The following is a 27,860-nucleotide window of genomic DNA, read 5'->3' on the forward strand; positions in this document are numbered from 1 at the left end:
AAAAAAAAAAGAAAGATTTGTATACCCCCTTGAGTCCCAGTCAATGTACAATAATGATAATTATTAAAATACAAATGATATAATTAAATCGTATATATCAAACTATTTACAAGATTAATTTATGAATATTTAATCTTCAATTTTAAACAGATATAAAGCATCTAAATCTTCTTCATCTTCATCTTTTTTAGTAGTATTAGTTTTACTTTGTTGTTGTTGTTGTTGTTGTTGTTGTTGTTGAGATTTTCTTTTTTTACGTTCAGTTCTATTCAATTTCTTTTCTTCAATATCATTATAATCTTCTTGTTCTTGTTCTTGTGTGGTGGTAGTAGTGGTTGACTGACTAATACTAGGTGTAACATTAAATGTCATTTTTGTATTTATATCACCTTCAATAATCCATTTACAATTCAATTCGGTTAATAATGATTGTAAATTATTAATTAATAATTGTCTTCTTTGTAATTCAATTTCAATTAAATTTTTTTCTTCAATTTCATCACCTTTACATTGATATTTATAAATTGTATCAATAGATTTATTAATATTTCGTTTATTATAAACCATATTAATCAAAAAATTCTTCCCACCATTACCATTACCAATTAATTTTTTGATTTCATTAGTTTTTTGTAATTTAAAATCATTATTATTAATACTCCATTTAATTAAAATTTCTTTAGTAGTGGATTTTTTTTGTTCTAATTTTAATTTTATATCTAATGTTTTTAATGTTTTCAATGATCCTAATTTAATTAATTCTAATTGTTTTAAATTATTTAAATAAGTAGAATATTGATTAATCATTTCACGAACAGTAATTATTTTAATCAATGGAAGTTCATTACCCCCATTATTGGTGGTGGTGGTAGTGGTGGTAGTGGTGGTGGAGGTTGATTTATCAATTAATTGAAGACCATTTATTGATAAATCTAAATTTTGTAATATTTCTGATAAATGATAATTTTTCAATCCTGAATTAGTAATTAATTGAATTTGATAATTTTTTTGTAATTTATAAATTCGATTAATGATTTCTTCAATGGCATTTCTTGCCAGTTCTGTTCCATTATTAAATTTGATTTTACGTGGATCAATAATATAAGGTTGTTTCCGTTGTTGATATTGTTGTTGATATTTGGTTTTCGGATATGATCGACGTGATTCATTATTATATTTATTATGAAATCGATTCCCATTATTAGTGTTTCTTTTCGTATTATCATTATTCTTATTGCCATATTGAGCTTGAAATCGATTACTCGTTGTTGTAGTTGACGATTTTATTCCTGATTCAAATACTCTAATACATTGTGAAAAATCACGTTTCAATATAATTCTTAAACTCATAATATTACTATACTTGTGGGAATGATAAATTGTATTGTGATTATCAAAAGAATGTAGTTTTTAACATTGAAGTTTTTGATAGAAGTAATAAAACAAACAAACAAAAAAAAAATTTCATTGTTGCAAACACGACCATTTCAAATCACGTGACAAAAGATGAATTACTTGGGAACTTTTTGTAATCAAATTAATGATAACTGAATCTTACTCATAAGTTAATATGTATAGGTTCAAATTAAATTAGAATACATTTTATTTAGTTTTTAATTCTTCATGATTCACATTCCAAAAAAAAAAAAAAAAAAAATAGTATTTATTTCTAAATAGGAAAAGAACAATAAATCGATGATCAGTTTAACAAAAATACGAAATCATAATATTATAATGTTGAATGTGTCTATTTAGGAGGAGGAGGCCGGGTCAAAATATCTATTATATTATTATTATCAATATATTATGAAATATTAACTTTTATAGTTGTTATTGATAAAGGAAATTTTAGAAAGGAACAGTTGATACTGGCAAAAAGTTTTGGTGAAATTATTTTGCCGATATTTGCTGCAAAAAAAAAAGAAAGCAAACAAGATTGGGATATGAGGTAAATTAGATTATGCTCTATAAAAGAGTAAACAATGTTATGTTTACTTTTTTTTGATTAAACCAAATTCAATATTTACAAAAGGTTTAGGACTTTATTTGGTTAATGATATCACAAAACAAATGAATGGCAAACAATCAAGTAAACCAATTTCAATGCAATGTAATATGGGAATATGGGAATATGGGAATATCTAAAATCATCAATAAATGAGTACGTAACAAGCAAGTGGAATTGGATGTAAGTAAGGTCTTGCGTTGTTGAAATATGACAAGAACAAAATCAAACTACAAATTAATTATAGGTTTATTCAAGAGTTACAAATATCAAATGGGAAAGTTTCAAAAAAAAAAAAAAACAGAAGTTAGATATTTTGATGATTGATGATTGGTGATGGCAAAAAAAACGAAAATCTTGAGGTGATTTACAAAATGAACGGAAATCCGTTTGAACTTGACTTCTAAGAGTTTTTGCAATAACATGTTAATCATTTAACCATATATACGTCACACAATACAATACAATACAATTTTAGATTGAACAGATTGCTTCTATTTAAAATTATGCCCAATCTATTAAATCAAAATGATTATATATATATACATACATATCATCTCCCCGCATTCTAATAATCACATCTATTGGAACTATAATTAAATTATGACATAAAATAGAATAGAATTAAAGCAATCAATTAATCAAGCAAGCAAGCAAGCAAGCAAGTAATCAAGAATGGAACAAATTTTGTCCTTTTCTTATACTATATTATATTATATTATATTATATATTGTAAATTGAATTAAAATAATAGTTGCATCTTTTCTTCCACCGTCAACTTTGTTGTCTTATTATTTTACATTTTTGACTTCATATCTCCATTGACCTAATTTTAAACTTCATTCATAGAATCTAATAAATCTAAATCTTTTTGTTATTGTTGTTGTTGTTTTAAGTAATCCTTTCCTTTTCCTTCCTCTCCTCCTCCTCCTTCTTTTAATCTACAAGCACCTGTAAGAATCGGAGATACCATCTTGATACAAATATTTAACAAACCCCACCCCCATCTCCCAAATACAACAAAGAAGTTGTTAGTAAGAGTACATAATGGAAATCTAAAATATCATAATAGCAATTATAGATCCTGGTTGTGGTTGTGGAAGTGGAAGTGGAAGTGGAGGAGCTGGTTGAAATTAAGTGGGAAATTGTTGGTGTTGGACGTGGTTAAAAAAAAAAAAAAAAAAAACTTTCAATATCTTTAAACCGCAAGGTAAATCTTCTCTTCCTTCCCTTCCCTCCCTCTCCCGTACCCACCCCCCCTGCCCCCACATTAAAAACAAACTAAACACTTTTATAAATTATGTAAATTAACTTATAAATTTTTTAAGGATATATGCTGGATAGGGTGGGGTGGGGGTGGGGACATTAAGCAAACAACGAAAAGGAAGGAAAGAAAGCAAGAAAGAAAGAAAGAAAGAAAGAAAGAAAGAAAGAAAGAAAGAGATTTCTAGTTGAAGAGCTTTGTATTTTTAAAGTTTTGTGTCATATGTGGAGAATGCAAAAGAAGAAAGAATGAATATCTTTGGAATATAATTGGCGTATATCATTCATTGATTGCTCTTACAATATAAAAAAAAAGTTGAGCAATTATCTATCGTTTGATTGTGTTTGATTTTAATAAATATACAACGAATATCTCTCCCTTCTAAACAAACATACACTCTAACCTATGAAGAAAAAGAAGTAATTATTTGTTTTGTTACAAAAAATTTTGTAGAGTTAATATAAAAATATTCTGACTAGGTTTAAATATTTTTAAAGTTTCGGTATGGTTAACAACAACAACAATCAGCGATATTTATTACCGCCCATGAATACACACTAGGGGTAAAAAAAAAAAAAAAAAAACTATTATTAGAACTTTTCTTCCTATGATGTTCAATTGAAGAGAGAGATAGAGAGATAGAGATCAAGATTAAGATCATATATCCAAGAAAAATAATATATGATATTATTAATTAGAACATATAAACAAAATTTATATATATATATATATATACTTTGGTAAAGAGATTAGAAAATCATCATATTTAATATTTTAATATTTGGTCCACTTTTTGGTTACATTATGTAACAATCTTCTTCTTTAGCTTTTTTGGACTTGTTGTTGTACTTGTTGTACTGTTGTTGGCACCGGTATTAACTGTTACAACTTTAATCTTGTGATACCAATAAAATATTATTATAAATATGAATTTTGAATTTTTAATTAAACTTAAACTTAAAGTTGTCACAAAAATTACTCAAATCAATTGAGATGTGGTGTACCTTTTAATTTTAATTTTTAATTTTTGACAGACTGTGGAAGTTTTAATTTTTTAATTCTATAATTCTTTAATTCTTTGATTATGATGATTATGATGATTATGATTGTATATATTACTTGAAAGACCATGTTCTTTGATTCATTCAATCTTTAGTTTTAATATATATATATATATGCATATATTGTTCAAAATCTCAAATTCATATTATATTTGTGATGGTTCAAATAAATAAATGAATGAAGTTCGTTACCAATACTATTTCTCCGAATATGAAGTAACACAATCAACACAATCAACAACACCAATTAAAATGATTTGTAATAATAATAATAATAATAATAATAATAATAATATTCAGCCCAATGCATATATACGGGCATCTTGAAAAGATTAATAATAATACCCTATTGTTATGTTATTGTTGTTAAACACAATAGTAATAAATAAGTATCTATCTATCTATCTATATATATATATATATAACTTCTTTGTGTTGTTGTTGTTGTTGTTGTTGTTCAATTTGACTTTTGTGTGAACTTTGTAATGTAATGTAATGTAACGGGGGGGGGGGGAATTTCGGAATTGGCTTGTCGGGAGAATCAGGATTACAAAAAAAAAAAACACCCCAATAACCGACCTACATATAATATACGGAAGAAAGGAAGGAAGGAAGAAAAACCTTGACACGTGACAATAATAATGATAAGAATAAAAATAAGAATTAAGAATAAGAATAAGAATTTTTTTTTTTTTTTTAAGTGAAAGAGTATTGGTGGTGGTGGTTGGGGGAGGCCAGGCGGAAAACTAATATTTTGATAATAATAAACGACGACAAAAAACCATACAAAGAAAATGTAATGTAATGTAATGTAATGGATTTAATGATGATTCTGTGTCTAATTGTTTCTTTGTTTTTTTTTTTTGGAATGAAACCGTGGAAGAACAAGAAGAAGAAGAGATGGTGATGGAGATGGTGATGGAGATGGGTGAATAGGAGTTAAGAAAGAAATTTTCAGTTTTTTTTTTTTTATTGTTTATTTTAATTATCCTTCCAATAGTTAGTTAGTTAGTTAGTTAGTTAATAATAATTATTATTATTATTATTAGTATTATTATTATTAAATCAACCCCAGAAAAGTGTATTACTTAGTTAGTAGGAGTTAACACTAAATTAAAAATTAAATTAAATTAAATTAAATTAAACATAACATAACTAAACAAAAATAATAAATATATGGAGGACGTCTAGAATGTGTTTAAATAAACAATGACACTTAAACCCGAAGAATTTAGTGAACGGGTGGGTGAATGGATGGTGGTCATGTAGTAAAAGAAGAGATTTAACAATAACAGAGCTATGGATGGAGAAACTGTGTGTATTTGTGGGGGAGGAGGGATACAACAATAAGAAACTACGAATAGTTTATGATGATGATGAAAAATAGAAATAAATAAATAAAATCATTTTGTTAATTAATTCTCTAAAAGAAAGAAATGATAAATATTCTCTTTCTTTCATTCTTTCTTTCTTTCGTACCTTAAAAATTTTTCAAATAAGATTTTATTTATCTATCACAAGCAAATATTTAATAAATAATTGCAAAAAAAAAAAAAAAAAAAAAACAAAAAATATTACCAAACACCACCACCAAACACCACCAAACACCACCAAACACCACCACCAGTTTTTTAAAGCTTTCATTTTCACAAGCCAAATATATATATATGTATATCTCAACTGTAAATCTTATTTAATATTTGTCAATCATTTTATAATAAAATAAATTCTTTCTATTTTTACAATACGGCTGTGTTGTTGCTATTGTTATTGTTATTGTTGTGATCTTTTCTTTTTCTTTTTCTTAAAGTTTTTCTTTGATATCTTTCTATAATTTTCCTAATTGAGATAAACTGTATATTGTCCTTAAGATTTGCAATGAACAGGTATGTATATATGTATGTTATATGTGTGGGTGATGGTAATACCACTTTCAAATATGATTGCTGTTTTTTCACACATATGTAATCAAGAAGAAGAAAAAGAAGAAGAAGTAGGAAGAGGAGGAGGAAGAGGAGGAGGAAGAGGAGGAGGAAGAGGAGGAGGAAGAGGAGGAGGTTGTGTTATATCCGATAGGTGTTAATCTTTAAAAGAGAAAAACACACTATTCCTCTACACACCCTCTGACTTACTTACTTACTTACTATTACAAATGTTTTTAATATAATAAATAGTAACAATTAATAGAACCAGTCTATGTATATGTATATATGTATGTATATATAAATTGTTTTTTTTTTGTTTTTTTTTGTTTTTGTTTTTGTTTTTGTCTAAAATAAACTCTAACTATAACTTTTTTTATTCTACTTTTCTCTCTACTTTTCTTCTAAATTAAACCCCCCATCAATAATTACTTTATTTGTTTATTTTGCCCGGCAACTTTCTTTCTTTCTTTCTTTTTTAATATATATATATAATTACAATTTGTAGTAATAACTTTGATGATTTGATTTGATTGAATGAATGTGAATGAATGAAAGAAAAAAAAAATAAAATAAAATAATGCAAATGATAAAATTTGGTAAAATTTGGTAAAATCTAAAAGGTTTTATAAACAATTTTGATCTAAGAAATCATAATCAACTGACATTCCATTAATTATTTCTCTAGTGTTAACAATATGATTGAATGATACTTTCTTCTTATTCTTCTTTTTCATATTATTATTATTATTATTATTATTCCTCTTCAAATGTTTATATAATGATTTATTATTATTATTATTACTATTATTGTTGTTGTTATGGAATACCCATTGATAATAACAATCAATGTTATTATTACTAGTAGTGGCAGTAGTAATAATAGATTTAGCCTTAGTGTTAATGTTAGTGTTAATGTTAATGTTAGTGTAACTTTTATTTTTAAGAATTGATTTCTTAGATAAACATTCATGACCAGAATAATTTGAATAAATTATTTCAATTTCATTTTGTTTAGATTTAGCAGTAATAACATCAATATCATTATCATCAAGTAGAGAAGAATTAGTTGATGTAGTTGATCTTCTTCTCCCATTATTACCATTTCTTCTATTGACTTTTATCATTGTATTATCTTTATTATCTTTATTCTTGTTATTCTTTCTTTGACGTTTGTTAATACAATTATTAGTAGTAATATAATTTGAATAATCATTATTATCTAAAATTTCATTTTCTTCATCACCTTCATAACAATAATCACTTTCATTATTATTATTATTATTATTATTATTATTAACAAGGTTATCATTACTATCATAATCATCATCATCATCTAATGCTGAACAATATGATTCAATTGAAGATATAGAACTATTATCTAAATCATCATGAAATAAATCTAATCTACCATCATCATTATCTTCATCAGTAGAATTAACACTACTAGTACTACTACTAGTACTAGTACTAGAACTAGTATTAAGACTATTATTATTATTATTATTGCCATTACCATTACCATTACCATTATTACCATTGTTCATATTAAAATCAATATTTGAATTTGTTCTAAATATACTATTATGATGATGATGATATTGATTTTCTTTTTCAATTAATTCTAATTGTGGACCATATAACCAAGTAATATCGGAATTTTTATCCCAATTAATTTTTAAAGGATTATATTCTTTTAAATTATAATGATTTTTATAAATTCTTCTCCAACAAATATTTAATAATCGATTAAATAATAATTCATCATGATATTTATATTGAGGATTTGATTTTAAAAATTTATGAAATGTAGTCAACTTTAAATTGTCCTGCAAATAATGTAGACTATTGGTTGAGGTTGTGGTTGAGGTAGTGGTTGTGGTGGTGGTGGTGGTTGAAGAAGGTATATATTGTAAATAATCAATGTTATTATGAAATTGAAGGGTTGGTGTTGTAGTTGGAGAAATCTCCATCATCATATCATCATAACAATACATTATTAGTTAATTGTTATATATATATATATCTGTGTATGTGTATGTGGTTGTGTGAAATTCTAATAATAGAAAAATGGAAAACAGTGAAATAAAGGAGGAATAGAAGTTTATATATGGTATATTGTATTGTATAGTATAGTATAGTTGTGTTGACTTAATTGTGAATATTAGTTAAAAAAAAAAAAATAAAAATAAAAAGGATTGAATATAGAAAATAAAGAAACAATTAAATTAAATATAAATATAAATCTAAGAAGTTTGAGAAAGAAAGAGAGATAATCAACAGTTTATATATAATTATGAACCCCAATCATCATACGGCAAAGAAATATATACAATAAGAAAGAAAGAAAGAAAGCAAAGCAAAAGTAACACTAAAGAGAGAGAAACACATTCAAACTAACCAACTACGAAGAAACACACAAAATAAAAAATAAATAATATATTATGCATAATAATAATAATAAGGATAAAATATAACCCAAAAAATAATGTGAAACAACAACAACAACAAGCAGTAACAACAACAACCAACAACGACAAGCAGCAGTAACAATTCACCCAGAAAGAAAAAAGAAATATTAATATTAATATTAATATTAATAATATTTATTGATGTAGAGTAATAATAAGCCATACATAAATCCGGGGCGGATACTGGAATTAAAAAAAAAAAAAAATATTTGTTTTAATTCAATTCACATGAAAGGAGTACAACATCATCATCATCATCATCAGTGGAAGATGGGTTAAAAGGAAGAACGTTTCAAGGTGGTAGCAATCGTGGTAGCAATAGTGGTAGTAGTAGTAGTAGTAGTGGGGGAAGTAGGTGATGGAAATAAAAATAAAAAAAAAAAGAGAAAGAGAGAGAGAGAGAGAGCACAAAAAACTTTTATAATGGAAATGACTAAAAATTAATCAGTCAATCAGTTAATCAATTAAGTAATATATATTATTATATGTAACATCACTAAATTTCAATTATTACTCTACCGGAATCAAAAAATTGAATTCCGGATTTCATCATTAATTAATTAATTCATAAACAACAACAACTAATAACAACAACTTATAACAAGAGTTTATGCAGGTATGCATATATATACATATATATAGGTTTATTTAACTATAGATGGAACATTTGACGTACTAATGTATTATTACTTATTACTTATTACTTGTTGTTGTTGTAGGGAGTTTTTCCATAATAAACGATTCAAGTTTCTTTTTATCTTACCACCACCACCACCACTTTCTATTGCAGTTAGTACATATTGCATAATTGATTTTGATATCCCCGTTAACATTAATTTGGGGGAAGATAAAAACAACAACAAGTACAACAAGTACAACAAGTACAAGGTTTCCTCAATCTGTACTGGAGTTAAGCACCTTGACTAAAATGTACAAGATTAAACTAGATCAATTGGTAGTTGTTGTTGTTGTTGTTGTTGTTGGGTGTGAGGTGAGGTGACTTGGAGGGCGGGTGGGGGAGGGGGGGAGAGAGAGAGAAAGTGAGACAAGCCAAGACAAGGTGATGCTACCACACCGCCCCATTGCCACCCACCACTTTCATTCATTCCATTTATTTTCTGGTCTTTGCTCGTCTTTTTTTTACTTATACGTTCAACAACAACAACAACAACAACAACAACAATAATTAATCAATCAATCATTCATTCATTCATTCATTCATTGTATACCAGGAATTGCTGTCACATGACGCCCCATTAATATTTTCTTCTTCTACTACCTCTAATGTTCATGTTTCTCATTTAACCCTCTGTTGTTGTTGTTGTTGCCTGCCCCCCTCCCCTCCCCCCCCCTGCTAAACTAAATTTCCTATTAAATCTACTCTTTATTGCAAATGGGTTTATATCTCTTACTCCTCTTTCTTTTTTTTTTTTTCTTTTGGTGTTTCTAGTAATTGCTTGTTTCATTTTTAAATATACATATATATATATATATACATATAACCACCAACAATTGATGAAAAAGTTACAACAACTTGTGGTGGTAATTCTGTTCTTCCCGCCTTTGACTTTATACTTCTTCCCCCCCTCCCCCTCTTCCCACTCCTACTCCCCCTTTGATAAAAATTGTTCTTGTTTCTTTCTCTCTCTCTCTCTGTATCTCTCCTCCTTGTTCAATAAAAATAATTTCTATAAATGGAACTTGCAACTTTTGCCGTTTGCCGTTTGCCGCATCCCCACTACAAATTTAAGACACGCGCCACCGCCACCGCCGCCAAAATCTTAAGATACAAGTGAAACAAAAAAAGCAAAAAGCAAAAAGCAAGAAGAAAAAGAAATAATAATATTATTATTATTATTATTATTATTAATAATTACAAGAAGTAGTAGAAGAAATAACAATTAAAGCAAGAGAAGCAAGCAAGTAACATCATAGTAACAAAGAAGAATGTTTGTCTCACCTATATGCTATGACGAAAGAAAGAAAGAAAGAAAGAAAAAAAAAAAGGGCGAGTTTGTCATATTATTTATTCTCAACTCAACTCAACTCAACTCAACTCAACTCAACTCAACTCAACTCCCTTCTTCTTCTACTTCTACTTCTTCTACTTCTTCTACTTCTTCAATCTTTTAATGATATAAGAGAAACATAACAATAGTTACTCCTCCTCAATTCAATTGATCAAATACAAAAATTATGATCACAATTCAAAGTTTTCTCTCTCTCCGTCGATTCTTATTCTTATTCTTATTCTTATTCTTATTCTTATTCTTATTCTTATTCTTATTCTTATTCTTATTCTTATTCTTATTCTTATTCTTATTCTTATTCTATGTATGGTAAAAGTTGCAATAATTCTATCATGCAGGATGATTCAGGTGATCATTCGCAATTTCTCTCTCTTATTCTTGTTGTTGTTGTTGTTAATTAAATTCTTCAATCAATCAATCAATCAATCAGGATATTATTCCTTCTATTATTATTTTTTTTTTTTTTTGCCTCATTTCCAATCAACTGATGACCATCCATTCATACATCAGCAGTCAGTCACAAATGTAAATGTAAATGTAAATGTAAATGTAATGTAATGGTTTTTTTTTTTGTTGTTGTTGTTGTTGTTGTTGTTGCTGTTGTCTCATATGTATCTGGATTTTTCAATAAATGTAACAATAGCCTATTCATTCTAAATCTTTATTCTATATCGTGTGCTTCTTCTACTACTACTACTACTACCACTACTACTACCACTACTACTACTAACTAGTTCTTCAGCCTCCTTATTCCTTATTCCTTTTTTTTTTTTTTTTTGACTTTTTACCAATCAATCGTCAATTACTAAAAACTAGAGGCATTACTTTTTTTTGGTAGTAGTAGTGGTGGTGGTGGGGGGGAAGGGGAGAAGGGATATTCATCCTCAACATCATCATCTTTTTCTTCTTCTTCTTCTTCTTCTTCTCCTCGTTTCTGTCTTTCTCTTTCGTCATCGTTCTTGCTGCTTCTAACAAGTTCGCTTGTTTTCTCCCTCCTCCCCGCCCCCCCTACTCCCATTAAATATGATTTGAGAATGTAATACAAGGAGGAGGAAAAAAAAAAGGGGGAAAGAACAAAAGAGCCAAGATCCAAAAGCCAAGGGCCAAGATCCAAGGTCCAATAGCCAAAAGCCAAGGGCCAAAAGCCAAGAGCCAAGATTTCTTTTTCAGACAAATCAATTGCAAAAAAAAAAAAAAAAAACGAGAAATTACTAATGAGACTAATAATTGCGAAATGAATGAATGAATGAATGAATAATAAGAAAATAATTAATTAATTAATTAATTAATGTTAATTTTCACTTCTCTCCAATAATAATAACTCTCTCTCTCTCTCTCTCTCTCTCTCTCTCGTTGGTGTTTTTTTCCTATTCATTGACGAAGTAAAATTACCAACAACAACAATAATAACAAGAAAGTTCAAAGTTCAAAGTTCAAAATTCAAAGTTCAAAATACAAAGTTCAAAATCCAGAAATTGTTCATTGTAGAACCAAAAGTGTGGGGGGGGGGGGGGGGGGGAGAGGGGGGAAATGGTTTGGTTTGGGTGGTTTGAAGATAATGGTTACCAAACCACCACGATCACCACCACCACGCAATATTAATCTTTCTCTTGAGAAGTGGATTATGATATTGATTTATTAACAATGTTGAGATATTTTTATTCTTGGAGTAATAATTATAATAATTATAATAATAATAATAATAATGATAATCCTCTTACTTATTTTTATTAGTTTCTCCAACAAAGGTTTTTCTTTTTAGAGTTTTTTTTTTTTTTTGGGTTTGGGTTTGGGTTTGGGTTTGGGTTTAATTTGGGTTCTTAAACACTACAAACCTTCATCTTCCCCTCTTTCTTCCTTTCTCTATGTTGTTGATTAATTAGTTAGTTAGTTAGTTAGTTGGTTAGTTAGTTGGTTGGTGAAATATTGGTTGGCACTACCAATTGATTATCGGAATTCCGCAATGACGAACAAAAAAAAAGGGGGCGGTAGGGGGTGGGGGCCGGGGGGTGGACTTAAGAACAAAATGTAAAGAAGATTTCTATACTATAAAAATCTAAGGGGTGGGGGGGATTTTAAATTGAATCCAAATCTAAATCTATGAGATTATTAACCCCCCCCCCACCCCCCAAAAAAAAAAAAGAACATTATTACTGCTTTTTCCCGTCACAAAATAACTAGTTGCTTAGGTTTGGTTAGGTTAGGTTAGGTTTACTTGGTTTTAGTGATACTAATTAATTGTTGGGTGTAGATTGGATGTGAGGTGGGGGGGTGGGGAAGGGGTGGGAAACTAAACGAATGGAAGATGAATGAGAGAATTTAAAAAGTTAACTTGGTTTGGAAAATCGAATATTATTATTAACACTCTGAATCAATGAACTTAGGAATGAGAATGATATATGGATAAAATACATTTTATTTATTATTTATGTAATACTAGAATTAATTCAAGGATCCAAAAAAATCAATTCTACTACTAACTACTAACTACTAACTACTAACTATTTACTCTCAAGTATTCTTATAGTTGACTTTTTATGTTTTGTGTTTTGTGATTAACAACAAATAGATTTGACAGATACGGTAATATAAATTATTATGGAGAAGGGGAACTGTGGGGGGAGGACGGGCGGGCGGGCCAGGAGACAGAGAAAGAGAAGTAAGAGGTGGGGGGGGGGGGTGGTTTATATAGACTAAAAAAAAAAAATGTATATACATTTCTTAGTAATCGCTATTCTTTTCTAGTTTAGTTTAGTTTAGTTTAGTTTAGTTTAGTTTAGTTTAGTAAGTTGTTGATGTTATCTAAATCTATTTACTCCTTCAATAAATTACAAATTCATGTTTTCATTCACATTGTCCTGAAAGAAATCATAATACACAAACTAAATTAAAAAAAAACCTATTTTTTGGGGTCATAGTTATTGTGTTAGAATCTAATATGTTAATAAAGTAGAGGCGTAGAGGCGTAGAGGCTATATGCTTATACATGAACAATAACAACTCAATATAACAATAATAGTAAACCGATTGGAGAGATAACATTGACGATAAAAAAAAAAAAAAGAAACAGTTGTTGTGTCTGTCTCTCAGCTGCTACACGACAAACAAAGGAAAACCAATTTGGTTCTTTTTTTCTTTTTTTTTTTTTCGGAATTTCTTCTCAGTCAAGTTATTCCGAAAACAAAAATAATAATAAGTAAATACTGACAAATTAACCCTTTATGCATATTGCATTAATTTATGCATATACTTATATTATACAGGAAATATATATATATGTATATTTTTGTGTGATCATTTCTTTATCTTGATTTTCCATTTATTCTGGATCTATGTGTATGTTTCAGGTGATATTTCTATTGTTCTTTAGAATTTCTAAATACACAATAATCAATGATTAATTTTGTAAATTTGTGAATTTGTAAATTTGTGTTTGTGTTTGTGGTGGGGGTGGTAAAACAGATGGAAGAGAAATTTTAGACCATAATAATAATAATCATGAACTAAAAGCATGGAAATTCAAAAACAAATTACTAAATTTTTCCATTGTACAAATCAGCAACAACAACAACAACAACAACAACAACAACGACGATTTAGAACTTACCAAATAGTTGTTCTAGCTAAATTTTTTTTTTTTTTGTTTTTTTTTTGTTTTTGCAAGACGCTTGTCAAAAGATTTCTAGAAAACAAAGAAAGAAGAGAGAAATACTTACGAAGTAGAAATTTGATTCAACAACAACAAAAAATAATAATACGTACCCAAGAAAATTTCGCAATTATTCTCGGAATATTTTTCTTTTTTTTTTTTAATTCTCTCTTTCTCCTCGTTTAATTAATGATCTCTCTAATAAATGATTTCTTAGTTATATTGTAAGGCAGAGTATAGTTTTGAGAGTAATTAGATTCTCTTTTTGTTGAGTTCTAAACACCGATTCCCAGACATTTTTTAATGAATGAATGAATGAATGAATGGAAAGAAGCACCACCCACCACCACCCCCCCCCTTCCCCTCCAAGAAAAAAAAAAAATCTGAAACTATACCCGTATAAAACAATGTAATCAGATAATTAAATAATGGTAAATGATATATTAAGTGAGAGAGAATCGGAAATAAAAGAAGATTATCCAATGAGAATAATAGGAAATACATGACAGTTGTTATTGTTGTTGTTCCGGATTTTTATCGTAGGAAGAGAAAGAAAGAAAGTTCGTAGTTTGGTGAGGAATAACGATGAATGAATTTAATCCGGACAAAAAAAAAAAAAAAAGAAACGATTATATTATTATTATTATTATTATTATTATAACAAGGCAGGGCAGGGTAAAGCAGGTAGGTAAGTAAGTAAGTACCCATTCTCTGCATCTGTTCTGAGACAATATGTAGATTTCTGGAATTCAAATTATCCCTCGGAATCCTTTCTTGTTCCGTAATGATGATGACCAACTAGCAGCAGCATGTCTTTGTTTGATCTCTTCTTCTTCTTCTTCATCTCCTCCTTGAACATTTGCATATTATTATATACATGATGTCATGTCATGTCATGTCATTTGAAATCAATTCAACAGTCATAAACTAGGTGGTGTAGGTTTTTAGTAACTAAGGCGATATTCTCGATTAAATGATTATTGGCTAAGATAAGGAAAATCACCAGGAGACGATGACGATGATGACATTCCCCCACAGATTAAACAAATTTAGATCAAAAAAAAAAAAAAAAAAAAAAAAAAAAATTGCAATACTACAATTTAATAAAAACAACAATACCATCATGTTATATAAACGTTTCTTTTCTTACAAGAATTAATACCTCGAGACATATATTACCTTGTTTGTTTGTTATCAAATGAAAAATAGAGATCCTTTAAATCCATACTAAGATCTTTTTCTTGGTTCGGTATTTTAAACACATCCATTTGATGTTCAAAATTCAAATTCCTAATAGATAATAATATCAATCCACAACTAAAAATGGTTAATAAAACTTGAAATTATTATTATTATTATTATTATTATTAGCTGAATTATGAAAATTTCATCTCTCTGCACTTGATAGTAAAATTGGCATTATATATATATATATATATATATAATCATAAAATTAATCTAATGTATGAACATTCCATTTCTTTTTTTTTTTTTTTTTTTCTTTCATTTTGACAGGAACGCAATTAATTCACTTTTTTTCTTAATCACTATTATTTTTTAGGCTAGATGGAAAATATATCGACTAAATCGCCAAAAAAATTGGTTATAGAGAAATATTTTTAGTTTTCAAATCGAATGAAGAGAATTCCTAATTCGGAAATCTAATTAAATTGAATTTATCCAAGGGAAATAAAAATAATACTACTTATTATATGATTTTCGGTTTACGGAATGTTGTTTGAATCTTGATTTTGATGTCTATCTAATTTAGTCATTTTTTGACATCTTGGAGAAACACTAACTAAATGATTCCTGAATTCAAAAAAGATATCCACCATAGAAAAAAAAAAAAAAAAAAAGGTAAACGATTTTTTTATTGATTTCGATTACAACTATTCTCTTAAAAATACTGGTAAAACACCTTTTTCATTGTTTCTTTGTTTTATTAGGTTTGGCTACTCTCAATTTAATCTATGCTACATTTGTGTTTGTTCGTTACATATTCCATGAAATTCGCTTTATCGAACTTTCCTGAAAAAAAAAAACTCAACCTGCTATGCATTTCATGTAATATTCTTTAAATTAAAAAATGGAATGATTGAACAAATTCTATCTTACAAAATCCGAAACTAGCATAAGAGGGAGCACAGGTGTGTGGTTTTTACTGTCGATCAACTATTACTTAGTTTTACATATACGTTGAAAGTTTTTTGCATATCCGTTTATCGTCAACTTTCTATATTTAACTATGTTCAAGTCACACAAAATGTCATAAATGTGGCTTTGACACATTTCCGAGAAAAAAAAAAAAAAAAAAAAAAAACATTAATAGACGTTTGTTGTTTTTATTCTATGAAGATTGTGTTAGAGTATTATCACTTCTTCTTATTATACTCGCGGACTATCGGATATTTATCTCTTTTGTGGAAAATGGAAAGTATGATTCCTTTTTGGCTTTATGTCAAATTGCAGTACTAATTTTCCGCCTCCACTGTGGGGCTGTGATGCCTTCCTCCAAGCTAAGGCTGAGTCGTCGTCGTCGTCGTTGTCGTCGTCATCGTCGTTTTATTTTTTTTTTTTTTTTCAATTTTTGTCGCTTTACGTTCACGAGAGAAAGATGGAATTATAACCACCACAAAACAACAATAGCGACATCCCGAGGATTAATATTAAAAAAAAAAAAAAATGATCTCCAAACATACCAGGAGATATTAAATCTACAATTTATCCACTTTTTAATCAAAGTTTTTTTTAGTAATTCCTATGGTAATGTTATTGTTGTATCCAAATTGAGTAATATAAATATAAGACATGGAAGGAAAAAAAAATGCTTCCCACGGGACATCAAACGACAGCTATTCAACTACAGCTTGCTTATTATAATTACTTAAATATTTACTTAGTTCGTTGTAAGATTTCGTTACTGATTATCTAACAAACAAGCATAGTACTTTGGCACTACAAATAAAAAAACTTTAGCAAAAGTAGAAACTGAGATATGTACCATTAAACATTGCAGATTGAGTTTATCATGAGCTATTTGTTACCTGTTTTTTTTTTTTTTTTTTTTTTTTTTTTGCTAACTGAGTTGCAACCATAATTAGCCAAGCTTTATATCAAATAATTCTAACAGCCATCTTGTGTTACTTAACAACATAAATAGAAAATATTGGCAAATGGTTGCAATTTAAATTATTAAAATAATAAAATAATGTCAGTTATTGGTTTACTTTTGAAATGTTGATGTAACAGTACTACCGTTGTTGATGATTATTGCCTGGTGAATCTGCAAATATAGATCTGGATCTTGGTCACGTGAATATTATCTTGGTAATTGGTAGCAATATAATATATTATTGGAATGAGTATTTCCGCGCCTCCGGTTAAATCCGTTAAATGATGATTTCTGCTTTTTTTTTTTTTTTTTTTTTCCGGTTTAACAAATTTTTACTACTTGCTTAAAATATCAGTTTTTCAATCATATACACATATAACATCCACAGTTTTATTACCAAGTTTATATATCACAATCCACCCCTCTCCACAGTTCCTCGTTTACTTTATTCATTTGCTTATCTACTATTACTAGTACTACTTAAAGTGTGGATTCCGGAATTTTTGTCTTTTTAAAATTTTTCATAAAACAGAAATGGCATCAAATTCAAACTCAAATTCAAATTCAAATTCATTATTTCAAAATGATAAGAATAACAACAGCAATACAGATATAGCTGTACCTACACCAAATAACTCATCATCATTTCGTAATACTACTATCACTAACCCTACTCCTTCCATTAGACTGCCATCACCTTCCATAAATAGTTACAACAATAGTGCCATTCCTACTACAATAACCAATAGATCAATTCCTGGGATGTCAAATTCGTCCATTAATGATTCAGCTGATTCCAACCCCCAAAGTTATGATGAACAAATATCTCAATTAAATAACCTCCAAAATAAAAAATCACTTGATTTCAAAACAATTAGTAAACATTTAATTAATCAAGAAGATAGTTTAAAAACTCAAGGTGGTGATATTACTAGGAGATTATATCATCAAATGGAAAACATATCAGGTAGTAATAATAATAATAATGCTAATAATAATACTAACAGTAATGATTTGGATGATAATGTTAGTATTGGAGGCCATAGTACTTTTCGTGATGGACCACCACCAAGATTAAGAACTAGAAGTGCATCATTTTCAAGTTATTTAGAAGAAACTAGACGAGGATCAATGGCTAGTGATATTAATATACCTGGTGGGTTTAGACGAGAATTTTTAATTAATAAAGCCATACAAAGAAATCAACAACCACCTAATTTCCTTACTCAAAATTTTATGGAATTTTTAAGTATTTATGGTCATTTTGCTGGTGAGGATTTTAGTGATGAAGACGAAGATGATGATGATGAAGAAGAAGAAGAAGAAGAAGAAGAACGTAGGGATGGTGAAGAGGAGTATAACGCTGATGAAGTTTTCGATGAAGAATCAAGTTTATTAGGTAATGAACGAAGAGGTGGAGGATTACCATTTAGACAATTACCAAAGAAACCTCATTCACATCTTCCAAAAAAACCACCAAAAGGTACAGCATCAGTTTTCAAAACTTTTTTATTATTATTTAAAGCATTAGTTGGGTCAGGAGTATTATTTTTACCAAGAGCTTTTTATAATGGAGGAATGTTATTTTCTATGATTACATTGAGTTTATTTGGATTATTAACATTTTTGTGTTATATTGGGTTAATTCAATCTAAAACTATATTGAATTTGTCTTCATTTGGTGAATTAGGTTATAAAACTTATGGGAAACCATTAAAATATTGTATTTTAGTGTCAATTCTTTTAAGTCAAATTGGATTTGTCACGACATATATTTTGTTTACCGCAGAAAACATGATTGCATTTTTATCTCAATATGTATCAACCAAAGGTAACCTGTTGTTGTTGTTGTTGTTAGGATTAGATTCGTCACTGGAAGTTCTTCCAAATTGGTTGAATCGAGGTAATTTGATTTTGATTCAATGCATTTTATTAATCCCTTTGGTATTAATTCGAAATTTGGCTAAATTATCTATGGTTTCATTAATTTCATCAATATTTATTATTATTGGATTATTAATTATATTTTGGTATTCTAGTATAAATTTAATTAATAATGGTGTGGGACCCAACATTACAAATTTCAATTCTAATAGTTGGACAATGTTAATTGGGGTTGCTGTTACTTCATTTGAAGGAATTGGATTAATTTTACCTATTCAATCATCAATGACTCAACCAGAAAAATTCCCTCTTGTATTATCTATTAGTATGCTTATTATTACCAGTATTTTTGTTGCTATTGGAACCATTGGTTATTTTTCATTTGGTGATAAAATTAAATCAATTATTATTTTGAATTTACCTCAAAATCAATTTGCTGTACAATCTATTTTAGTATTATATTCTATTGCCGTGTTTTTATCAGGACCATTACAATTGTTCCCCGCCATTAAAATTGGTGAATCATTGATTTTCCGTCATTCAAAGAAAAATACAAGACGTCATCATCATCATCATCAACATCATCATCATCGTCATCATGGTAGTACTGAAGAAGGTAATAATACTGGTGATGACAATGGAAAATTATATCATCAATCAGGTAAATATAATCCTCAAGTGAAATGGTTGAAAAATGGATTTAGAGCAATTTCTGTGATGTTTATTTGTTCACTTGCTTATTTAAATGCTGATAATATTGATAAATTTGTTTCATTTAATGGTTGTTTTGCTTGTATCCCCTTGGTATATATTTATCCTCCGTTAATTCATTTAAAATCAATTCAATCCAAACAACAAAACAAGGGTAAATCGAAATCAGATCAAATATTCATTTGGTTAGATTATTTATTGATTGTGGTAGGGATTGCTACGGTGATATATTCAAGTTATCAAATTCTATTTTTAAACTAGAAAAATATGTAGATAGAAAGCTATTCATCTTCTAAAAGAATTAATATATATATATATATAGATAGATAGATAGATAGATAGATAGATATAGATAAACGCCTTCCGTTCGGAGATCCATAGTGCGGTCTTATGCTAAGTATCATCACTTGTGATTAGTTAGTTGTTGAAATACTCCATCAGATATTAATTGTAGAGACTGTGTGTGTGTGAATGAATAATGTCGTGTGGAAAATGTCGAAATAATGAAGGAGTCAAAGTTGTGTGGGGAGGGGAAGGAGTGTGACTCAAAATTTGGTAATCAAGTGAAGCGACATTTTTAATTTTCTGTTTTCTTGTTCATCGATCTTCTGTTGATCATCAGTAAGGATTCTTTTAATTCAACTACCCATTTTATGTTCATCTCATATATATTTCCTCATTGATAATTCAATTCTAATGTCAGCCAATTTATCCATCCCAACTAATAAACGGAAAAGAAAGAACCCACCCACATCATTATCATCATCAGAACCTTCTACTTTAACCCCATTACCTGTTGTACCACCACGTACTGAAAAGAGAATATCATGTCAAAGGTGTCGAACACGTAAAATTAAATGTAATTATGAATTACCATGTTTCAATTGTAAACGAGATGGTTATCAATGTATTCAACCAATTGATATGAGATCAAAACGTCTTAAAGCTAAAGAAGTTATAACATTACAGAAGAAATTGGATTTAATGATTAAATTTATTAATGATTGTAAGAAATTACCTAGTTTAGAAGCAAAACAGCAATTTATTTCCCAAACCAATTTAGACGAATTGATTAATGTTGATAGTATTAATGTTGATAATGATAGCACTAATGGTGATGATGTTTTACACGTTGCTAATCATCATGATGATGATGTGACTCATAATAATAGTGCCATATATGGACCTACATCAATCTATGATGATAGTCTAATGCATAATCATCATCCTAATACTAAAAATAACCAAACTACAAGTGGCAAGAAGAGCAGTTATGATGATGACAATACCAAAAAGGAAGTCAACAAAAATGAGAATAAAAGCATTGCTAATAATATTAATAATATTAATATTAAAGACAACAACCATAACATTAATACATTAAATAATAGAATTGACAACAATGTTAATAACGTTGATAACGTTATTAACAAGATGAATAAAGATCCTGATATTTTAAAATGTATACAATTATTTTTCATTTGGCAATATCCTGATCATAATATGTTTATATTTCGTGAAGCATTTTTAATTGATTTTTTCAACCCCAAGAAAAACATGTTATATTGTTCTAAAATATTAATTCTTAGTATATGTTCACTTGGAGCTAAAATGTCTACTGATGAAACCATTTATAATCGATCCAAAGAATTTTATCAAGAACTGAAATATTTATTATTAAATTCTCTTCATCAACCTTCAATCACATCATTACAAAGTTTTATGTTATTGGCATTTTATGATATTTGTAATGGACAAAATTCTAGTGGATGGATGTTATCTGGATGTGCCATGAGAATGGGGTATGATTTAGGTTTTCAATTGAATCCCGAACTTTGGTTTGTTAAATCAAAGGGAGAAAATAATACTATTAATAATTTGAGTAAATTAGATGTTGAAATTAGATCAAGAATTTATTGGGGGTGTTATATGGCTGATCATTTTATTAGTTTATTATTGGGTAGACCATCAATTTTGAAAATATCTGATGCATCAATCCCTGTGACCAGTGATTTACCGGATTTAGAATGGATTGATGATTTTACATATAATGGATATATTAAAAAGAAGAAATCAAAGAAGCGTTCAAAATCAAAACATCAAAAAGAAAAATCAGAAGCAAGAGGAGAAGAAGAGGAGGAGGTGGAGGAGGAGGAGGAAGAGGAAGAAGAAGATAAAAAAGGTTTGAAATCTTCTTCTGAGAAAAAACATCGACATCAAGAAGTTTCATATATTTCTGATCCATTAAATCAAATCATCAATTTAATTAATATTTCTGATAATATATTGAATGATATTTTCACTAAAACTGATGAAGAACAACCTCAAGAACAGCAAGAAAAATCCAATGAAGATTTAAATTTAAAATCACGATGGGAAAAATTATCACAATATAATTCTCAAATTATGGCTTGGAAGAAAAATTTACCTAAAGATTTACGATGGAATAGAACTAAATTAGGTAAAACAGGAGAAAATCCAACTTATTCAGGTATTCGATATTATTATTATATTTTATTATTATGTTTAAATCGTCCATTTGTTGGAATTGATCAAGATAATCATAACCATCATGAACACCAAGATCATGATCATGATGATAATTTATCGCCCTTATCAATTTGTTTGAATGCTATTGATGATTTATATGAATCAATTAATCGATTTCAAAAAAAACATGGATATAGAGGTGGTTCAATTTTTATTGTTTATGCGTCAATTTTATCAATTTCAATATTATTATTAACTAATTCGAGAATTCAATTAGCTAGTGAACAAAAAAATCGATTGCATTTCTTTATGGATGTATTATACGGATGTTCTAAAACTTGGAAATTAGCTGAAAAATCTTATAATTTAATTACAGAAAAATTAAAACATCTTTATGAAGCAGGTGAATTAAAAGATGTATTTGAATTTATTATTGAAAAGAAATCATCTCCATCAGCAATTAATACAAGTACAAATGGATTAGAAAATGAACCAAACAGTGATAATAATTCCCATCCTATTAAGGATGATGAATTTAAATCTCAAGTCGATAAGAAAATACAAGTCAAGTCAGAGTGTAATCAATCAAATACTGATAATTACTTTCCTACCACTGATACTACCAACATCATACATTCTACTACTACTCACAACAACAACAACAACAACAACAACAACAGCCCTTCTACATTCCCAATACATCAAAACATTATAGACGTACCAACTTCATTATCTACAATGAACAATGGTGCTAACAATGGAGGTGGTGGTGGTGGTAGTAGTGGCAGCAGTGCAGCTGATTTCTTTACTGATGATAATGTTGATTTCTTGGGTGGTCCACCAGTTTTAATGACGGCTGATTTATTTAATGAAGATTGGGAATCATTATTTCCCGATTATATATTTAATTCGAAAAATTGAATTACAAACCTTCTTAGTTTGAAAAAGTGAAAAATGTGAGGTACATATAAGTTTATCCTAGAAATGACTGTAATATATACTAGAAAGAAGAGAGACGTTATATAAGAAGATACTGAATGTATTTCAATTTGTTTAAATTTCTCAATGGAATCTTGTGATCTTTTCAGATGGATATAAGATATATCTCAATATGCTTTCTAAATATCCTATAGTATACCTTACTTGGTCGTCATTCTATAAAAAGAATCGCTCTAATTAGGGTACCACCACCAACATTAAAGTATCTCTCACGTGATTGGCCCACACATTACCACCATCCCGCATTAATTCTCGTTGCCCAAGATGAAACAAAAAAAAAAAGGCTGGGCTAGTTATCAACTCTTTCAATCTTAACCAAAAGAAGAAGACATCAATTCATTAGAATCTAATTAAAGACATCTGCATAACTGGAGACTGGGGAAAGGAAAAAAAAATTGATTCCGCCCAGGATCGAACTGGGGACGTTATGCGTGTTAAGCATATGCCATAACCAACTAGACCACGGAACCAAAGAAAAGTAGAAATGATTTCGCCCAGGATCGAACTGGGGACGTTATGCGTGTTAAGCATATGCCATAACCAACTAGACCACGGAACCAAAGAAAAGTAGAAATGATTTCGCCCAGGATCGAACTGGGGACGTTATGCGTGTTAAGCATATGCCATAACCAACTAGACCACGGAACCAAAGAAAAGTAGAAATGATTTCGCCCAGGATCGAACTGGGGACGTTATGCGTGTTAAGCATATGCCATAACCAACTAGACCACGAAACCAATTTCTGATGTCGGAAATTGCCCCTACTTTGTGTGATCATATATATATATATAAGGTCAGTGAGATGAAACCATGTTGTCTTGTTTATTTAAAGTGAGAAGACAAGTATTAGTAAATTGCAGTAGTTAAGCTTGATCGATTGTAACTCGATTTATGTTACTGGAAATAATTCAATGAATTGATTGTTTCTTAGGATTCCTTACCAATTAACGTTTTTGTTTTCCGTTTTTTTTCATCTTGCTGGAGAATCTCTATCTTCGGGAATCTAAACTCGTTAAATGGCCTGCTGACGACTCTCTAGTTCTTAAAAAGTGCAAGTAAAACTCATTGATGTATTCATTTTAAGTTGAAACAAATTTCAATAACTGCTAGTTAGATCATTTAAAGTGGCCTATGTAGGAATATCCAATCTTACCAAAAAAATAGCAAAATATCAAATATTTCCTTGTATTTATTTCAAGGCATACATAGTCAGGTTATTATTGAACTGACCGAAAAAGAAGTGCTTACAATTGTGATACCTTAGATACATTGTGGAATATTTTGTTTTGCCTTAAAATTGGTTGGACTTTTTGTAATCGGTATATTTTTTTGGTAATGTTTTTTATGCCAAAATTTACAGAAAATAATATATCAACAAGAATCAATGATTTCCCTCAAAATAACCGATAACCAACATCAAAGAAAGTTTTAATAAACCTATAACCAATGGATAATATTTAATTGTATTTAAATCAAGCTTTAATCATGTCTTGAAAGTTTATTGGCTTATCTATATATTAATATGAATTTCGATTTGCTACTAGTATCCTTCGGGATAGCCGAATCGTTAGCAATTTCCTGAATACTTTCGAGTGTTTTGGTGAAGTTGCGCGTTCGGAACTTGTCAACTTTAAAATTACAGAGAAAATTAGCATTTCCCCTGCATAAGGACGGAACGCTTTACAAAGAGATTTAACATTTTTTTTTTTTTTTTTTTAACAAATTTAAAACCATTCCAATAGATGTACCTAAATCATTAGATTATGCATCGAGTGGTTATAATTATACATGATTAGGTGTTGTATAAACCACAGTTGGAGGAGAGGGCAGAAATCAATCCTTCACGGAACGAAGAGAGAATCTCACACCAAAAGAAAAAAAAAAAAAAATTAGCTGGAGAAATCTACTCACACATCTTTTGCCTCTTTAATTACGTAACTACCAGACTTGATTCACATATGTTAGTATTTAGTGTCGATGAATTCAAGAAAATCACTTTTTCCTGATTCTTCATTAGTTCCACTACATTTTGATTCTTCATTATCTTTTTTATTTGGAAATAAATCAGAAAAACCAAATCAAGATCAATCATTGAACGCGGTATTAGGAGGTAATTTACATCAATTAAAACCAGAACAAGTTTGGAAAATCATTCTGACCAAATATAATAATGATCCTATCCAATTGATTCAACAATTATCATTAGATTTAATGAGAAAAGAAACTGAATTAGTTGTATTACGACAAGAGAAATTCCGTCGAGAACAAAAATTATATAAATTATTACAAAAATTAGGCAATCTTTCTACGATTGAAATTGATCAAGAATTAAATCAAGTTGATGATAAATTGAATAAAAATATTGATCATATAATTCATGATATGATACAAGTGGCTATCGATGATGAAATTGTACCGACAACACCAAAGGAAAAATCTAAGGAACGTTTTCAAACAAATAAGAAAAGACAAGATCCATCAAAGAATGTCAAAGATTCAAAATATAAAGACCAGAGAAAATCAAAGTCCAAGATAATTGAAAAATCTGATAACCAACAGCCACCTGAATCAAAAAATTCCTATTTTAGCAGAACTAACTCATTAACAGAAATCTCCATACCTAAGGCACCAGTTGAATTACAAAATTTTAGAAGTCAATTATCATTACAACATCCTGGTCCTGAGAAGAAACCCAATTCTTCTCGATTGTCTTTACTTGTACAAAATGAAGAAGTAGATATTGATAAATATGGATTTGTTAAAGAAGTCAGAAGTAATACACCAATGACCATTCGGTCATCAACTTCATCTCCTTCCCCTAATAATGGACAACACCCTGAACCATCCAATGAATCATCAGCAATACTTATAAACAATCACAACAGTCATTCTAAATTACATTTGATTGATCAATTGAAACAAATATCTCAAATCCACGATTCAACAAATTTATATATTGAAAAGGAATGGGAGAGTTTAATTAATGATATTAATCGACAATTTTATACCAATTATTATCAAAATAATGGACCAAAACAAGATGATGGCCACAAAAACAGTAACACCAACAATGATAACAATAATGATGATCGAGAATTATATTGGAAATTTGGTGTTAGAGGAAGTAATCTTTTACAATTGAAAAATCATCAACAATTATATTCTTCATTTATAAATTTAATTAATCAATATGGAATACCAAATAAGTATCGACGAATATTATGGTTAGAATTATCAGGGGCCAATAATATTCGAATTAATGGCGAATATCAAGAACTACAACTGCAACTACAGGTAAATAATCAGAATAATGATGAAATTAATGCCTTAATACAATCAAATATAGAACAAATTGATTTAGATTTACATCGAACTTTGCCTTCGAATTTTTATTTTAATAATTTTTTAGAATTAAAACCAGGTATTAAATTCTATAAATTACAACGAATATTATATACTTTTGTTAAAAGAAATCCTCATGTTGGTTATGTTCAAGGTATGAATAAAATTGTTGGGACACTATTACTACTAGACGATGATAATAATAATGACAAGGACAAGGACAGTTCTGACGGTCACGATGACCTTGAGGAAGATATATTTTGGCTTTTCATTGGTCTTGTTGAAGAAATTTTACCTAAATATACTTGTAATGACAAAATATTTTTCAATTCCATTGATGAAATTTATCAAGATAATTTAATTTTAAAAAAATTATTATTACCCGATTTATTACCTGATTTATCAATTCATTTAAATAAATTTAATATTGAAATTGAAATTTTATCAATGAATTGGTGGTTAACTTTATTTATTGATTTAAAATTTATTGAATTAGATACTTGGTTTAAAATTTTTGATAATTTATTAATCACCAATATTGAAAGTAATAATAATAACGACGAACAAGAAGAAAAACAAAAAGATAGCCTTGTCAATTATCAAAGAATTATATTACCGGCTATGACATTAGCTATATTTAAAAATTTAGAAAATCATTTGATCAGTTTAAATTCTCGTGATTTAATTTATCAATTTTTAAATCATGGTGATGATAAATTTAAATTTAAAATTAAATTTAATGATTTAATGAAATATTATATTTATTTTTCAAAACGTAAAGAAGTATTAGATGCATTTCGATAAAGTATACTTTGTTTATATATATATATATATGCAACGACTAATAATAACGATTATAATAGATTTATATACAATAGGTAATTTTTTTTTAAAAAAATATTTAACAAACACTATTT

The 27,860-nt window shown here is 28.5% G+C and overlaps 5 protein-coding genes and 4 non-coding genes across 9 annotated transcripts; 3 read left to right on the forward strand and 6 right to left on the reverse strand. All coding sequences in view use genetic code 12, as the record gives it.

Annotated features, from left to right (window-relative positions):
• Positions 1 to 129: 129 nt before the first annotated feature.
• Positions 130 to 1,350, reverse strand: CD36_85430 (uncharacterized protein yjl131c homologue, putative; the record flags this gene model as incomplete). The annotated part of the gene is made up of 1 exon (XM_002419403.1): positions 130 to 1,350. One exon carries the CDS (start codon positions 1,348 to 1,350, stop codon positions 130 to 132), a length of 1,221 nt encoding a protein of 406 aa, XP_002419448.1.
• A 5,528-nt stretch (positions 1,351 to 6,878) lies between these two features.
• CD36_85440 (conserved hypothetical protein) lies at positions 6,879 to 8,249 on the reverse strand (the record flags this gene model as incomplete). Its single annotated transcript, XM_002419404.1, has 1 exon — positions 6,879 to 8,249. The coding sequence occupies one exon, from the start codon at positions 8,247 to 8,249 to the stop codon at positions 6,879 to 6,881; it is 1,371 nt and encodes a 456-aa protein (XP_002419449.1).
• Positions 8,250 to 18,051: 9,802 nt separating this feature from the next.
• CD36_85460 (vacuolar amino acid transporter, putative) lies at positions 18,052 to 20,373 on the forward strand (the record flags this gene model as incomplete). The annotated part of the gene is made up of 1 exon (XM_002419405.1): positions 18,052 to 20,373. One exon carries the CDS (start codon positions 18,052 to 18,054, stop codon positions 20,371 to 20,373), a length of 2,322 nt encoding a protein of 773 aa, XP_002419450.1.
• Positions 20,374 to 20,808: 435 nt separating this feature from the next.
• CD36_85470 (Ty1 enhancer activator, putative) lies at positions 20,809 to 23,523 on the forward strand (the record flags this gene model as incomplete). The annotated part of the gene is made up of 1 exon (XM_002419406.1): positions 20,809 to 23,523. The coding sequence occupies one exon, from the start codon at positions 20,809 to 20,811 to the stop codon at positions 23,521 to 23,523; it is 2,715 nt and encodes a 904-aa protein (XP_002419451.1).
• Positions 23,524 to 23,997: 474 nt separating this feature from the next.
• On the reverse strand, positions 23,998 to 24,071 carry tRNA-Val (AAC). The gene has a single exon. It is a non-coding gene; the product is annotated as a tRNA-Val (tRNA).
• Positions 24,072 to 24,086: 15 nt separating this feature from the next.
• Positions 24,087 to 24,160, reverse strand: tRNA-Val (AAC). The gene has a single exon. It is a non-coding gene; the product is annotated as a tRNA-Val (tRNA).
• Positions 24,161 to 24,175: 15 nt separating this feature from the next.
• tRNA-Val (AAC) lies at positions 24,176 to 24,249 on the reverse strand. Its single transcript has one exon. It is a non-coding gene; the product is annotated as a tRNA-Val (tRNA).
• Positions 24,250 to 24,264: 15 nt separating this feature from the next.
• tRNA-Val (AAC) lies at positions 24,265 to 24,338 on the reverse strand. The gene has a single exon. It is a non-coding gene; the product is annotated as a tRNA-Val (tRNA).
• A 1,240-nt stretch (positions 24,339 to 25,578) lies between these two features.
• Positions 25,579 to 27,747, forward strand: CD36_85480 (GTPase-activating protein, putative; the record flags this gene model as incomplete). The annotated part of the gene is made up of 1 exon (XM_002419407.1): positions 25,579 to 27,747. The coding sequence occupies one exon, from the start codon at positions 25,579 to 25,581 to the stop codon at positions 27,745 to 27,747; it is 2,169 nt and encodes a 722-aa protein (XP_002419452.1).
• Between the last annotated feature and the right edge of the window lie 113 nt (positions 27,748 to 27,860).

Source organism: Candida dubliniensis, chromosome 3, assembly GCF_000026945.1.
Source record: "Candida dubliniensis CD36 chromosome 3, complete sequence".
Lineage (NCBI taxonomy): Eukaryota > Fungi > Ascomycota > Pichiomycetes > Serinales > Debaryomycetaceae > Candida > Candida dubliniensis.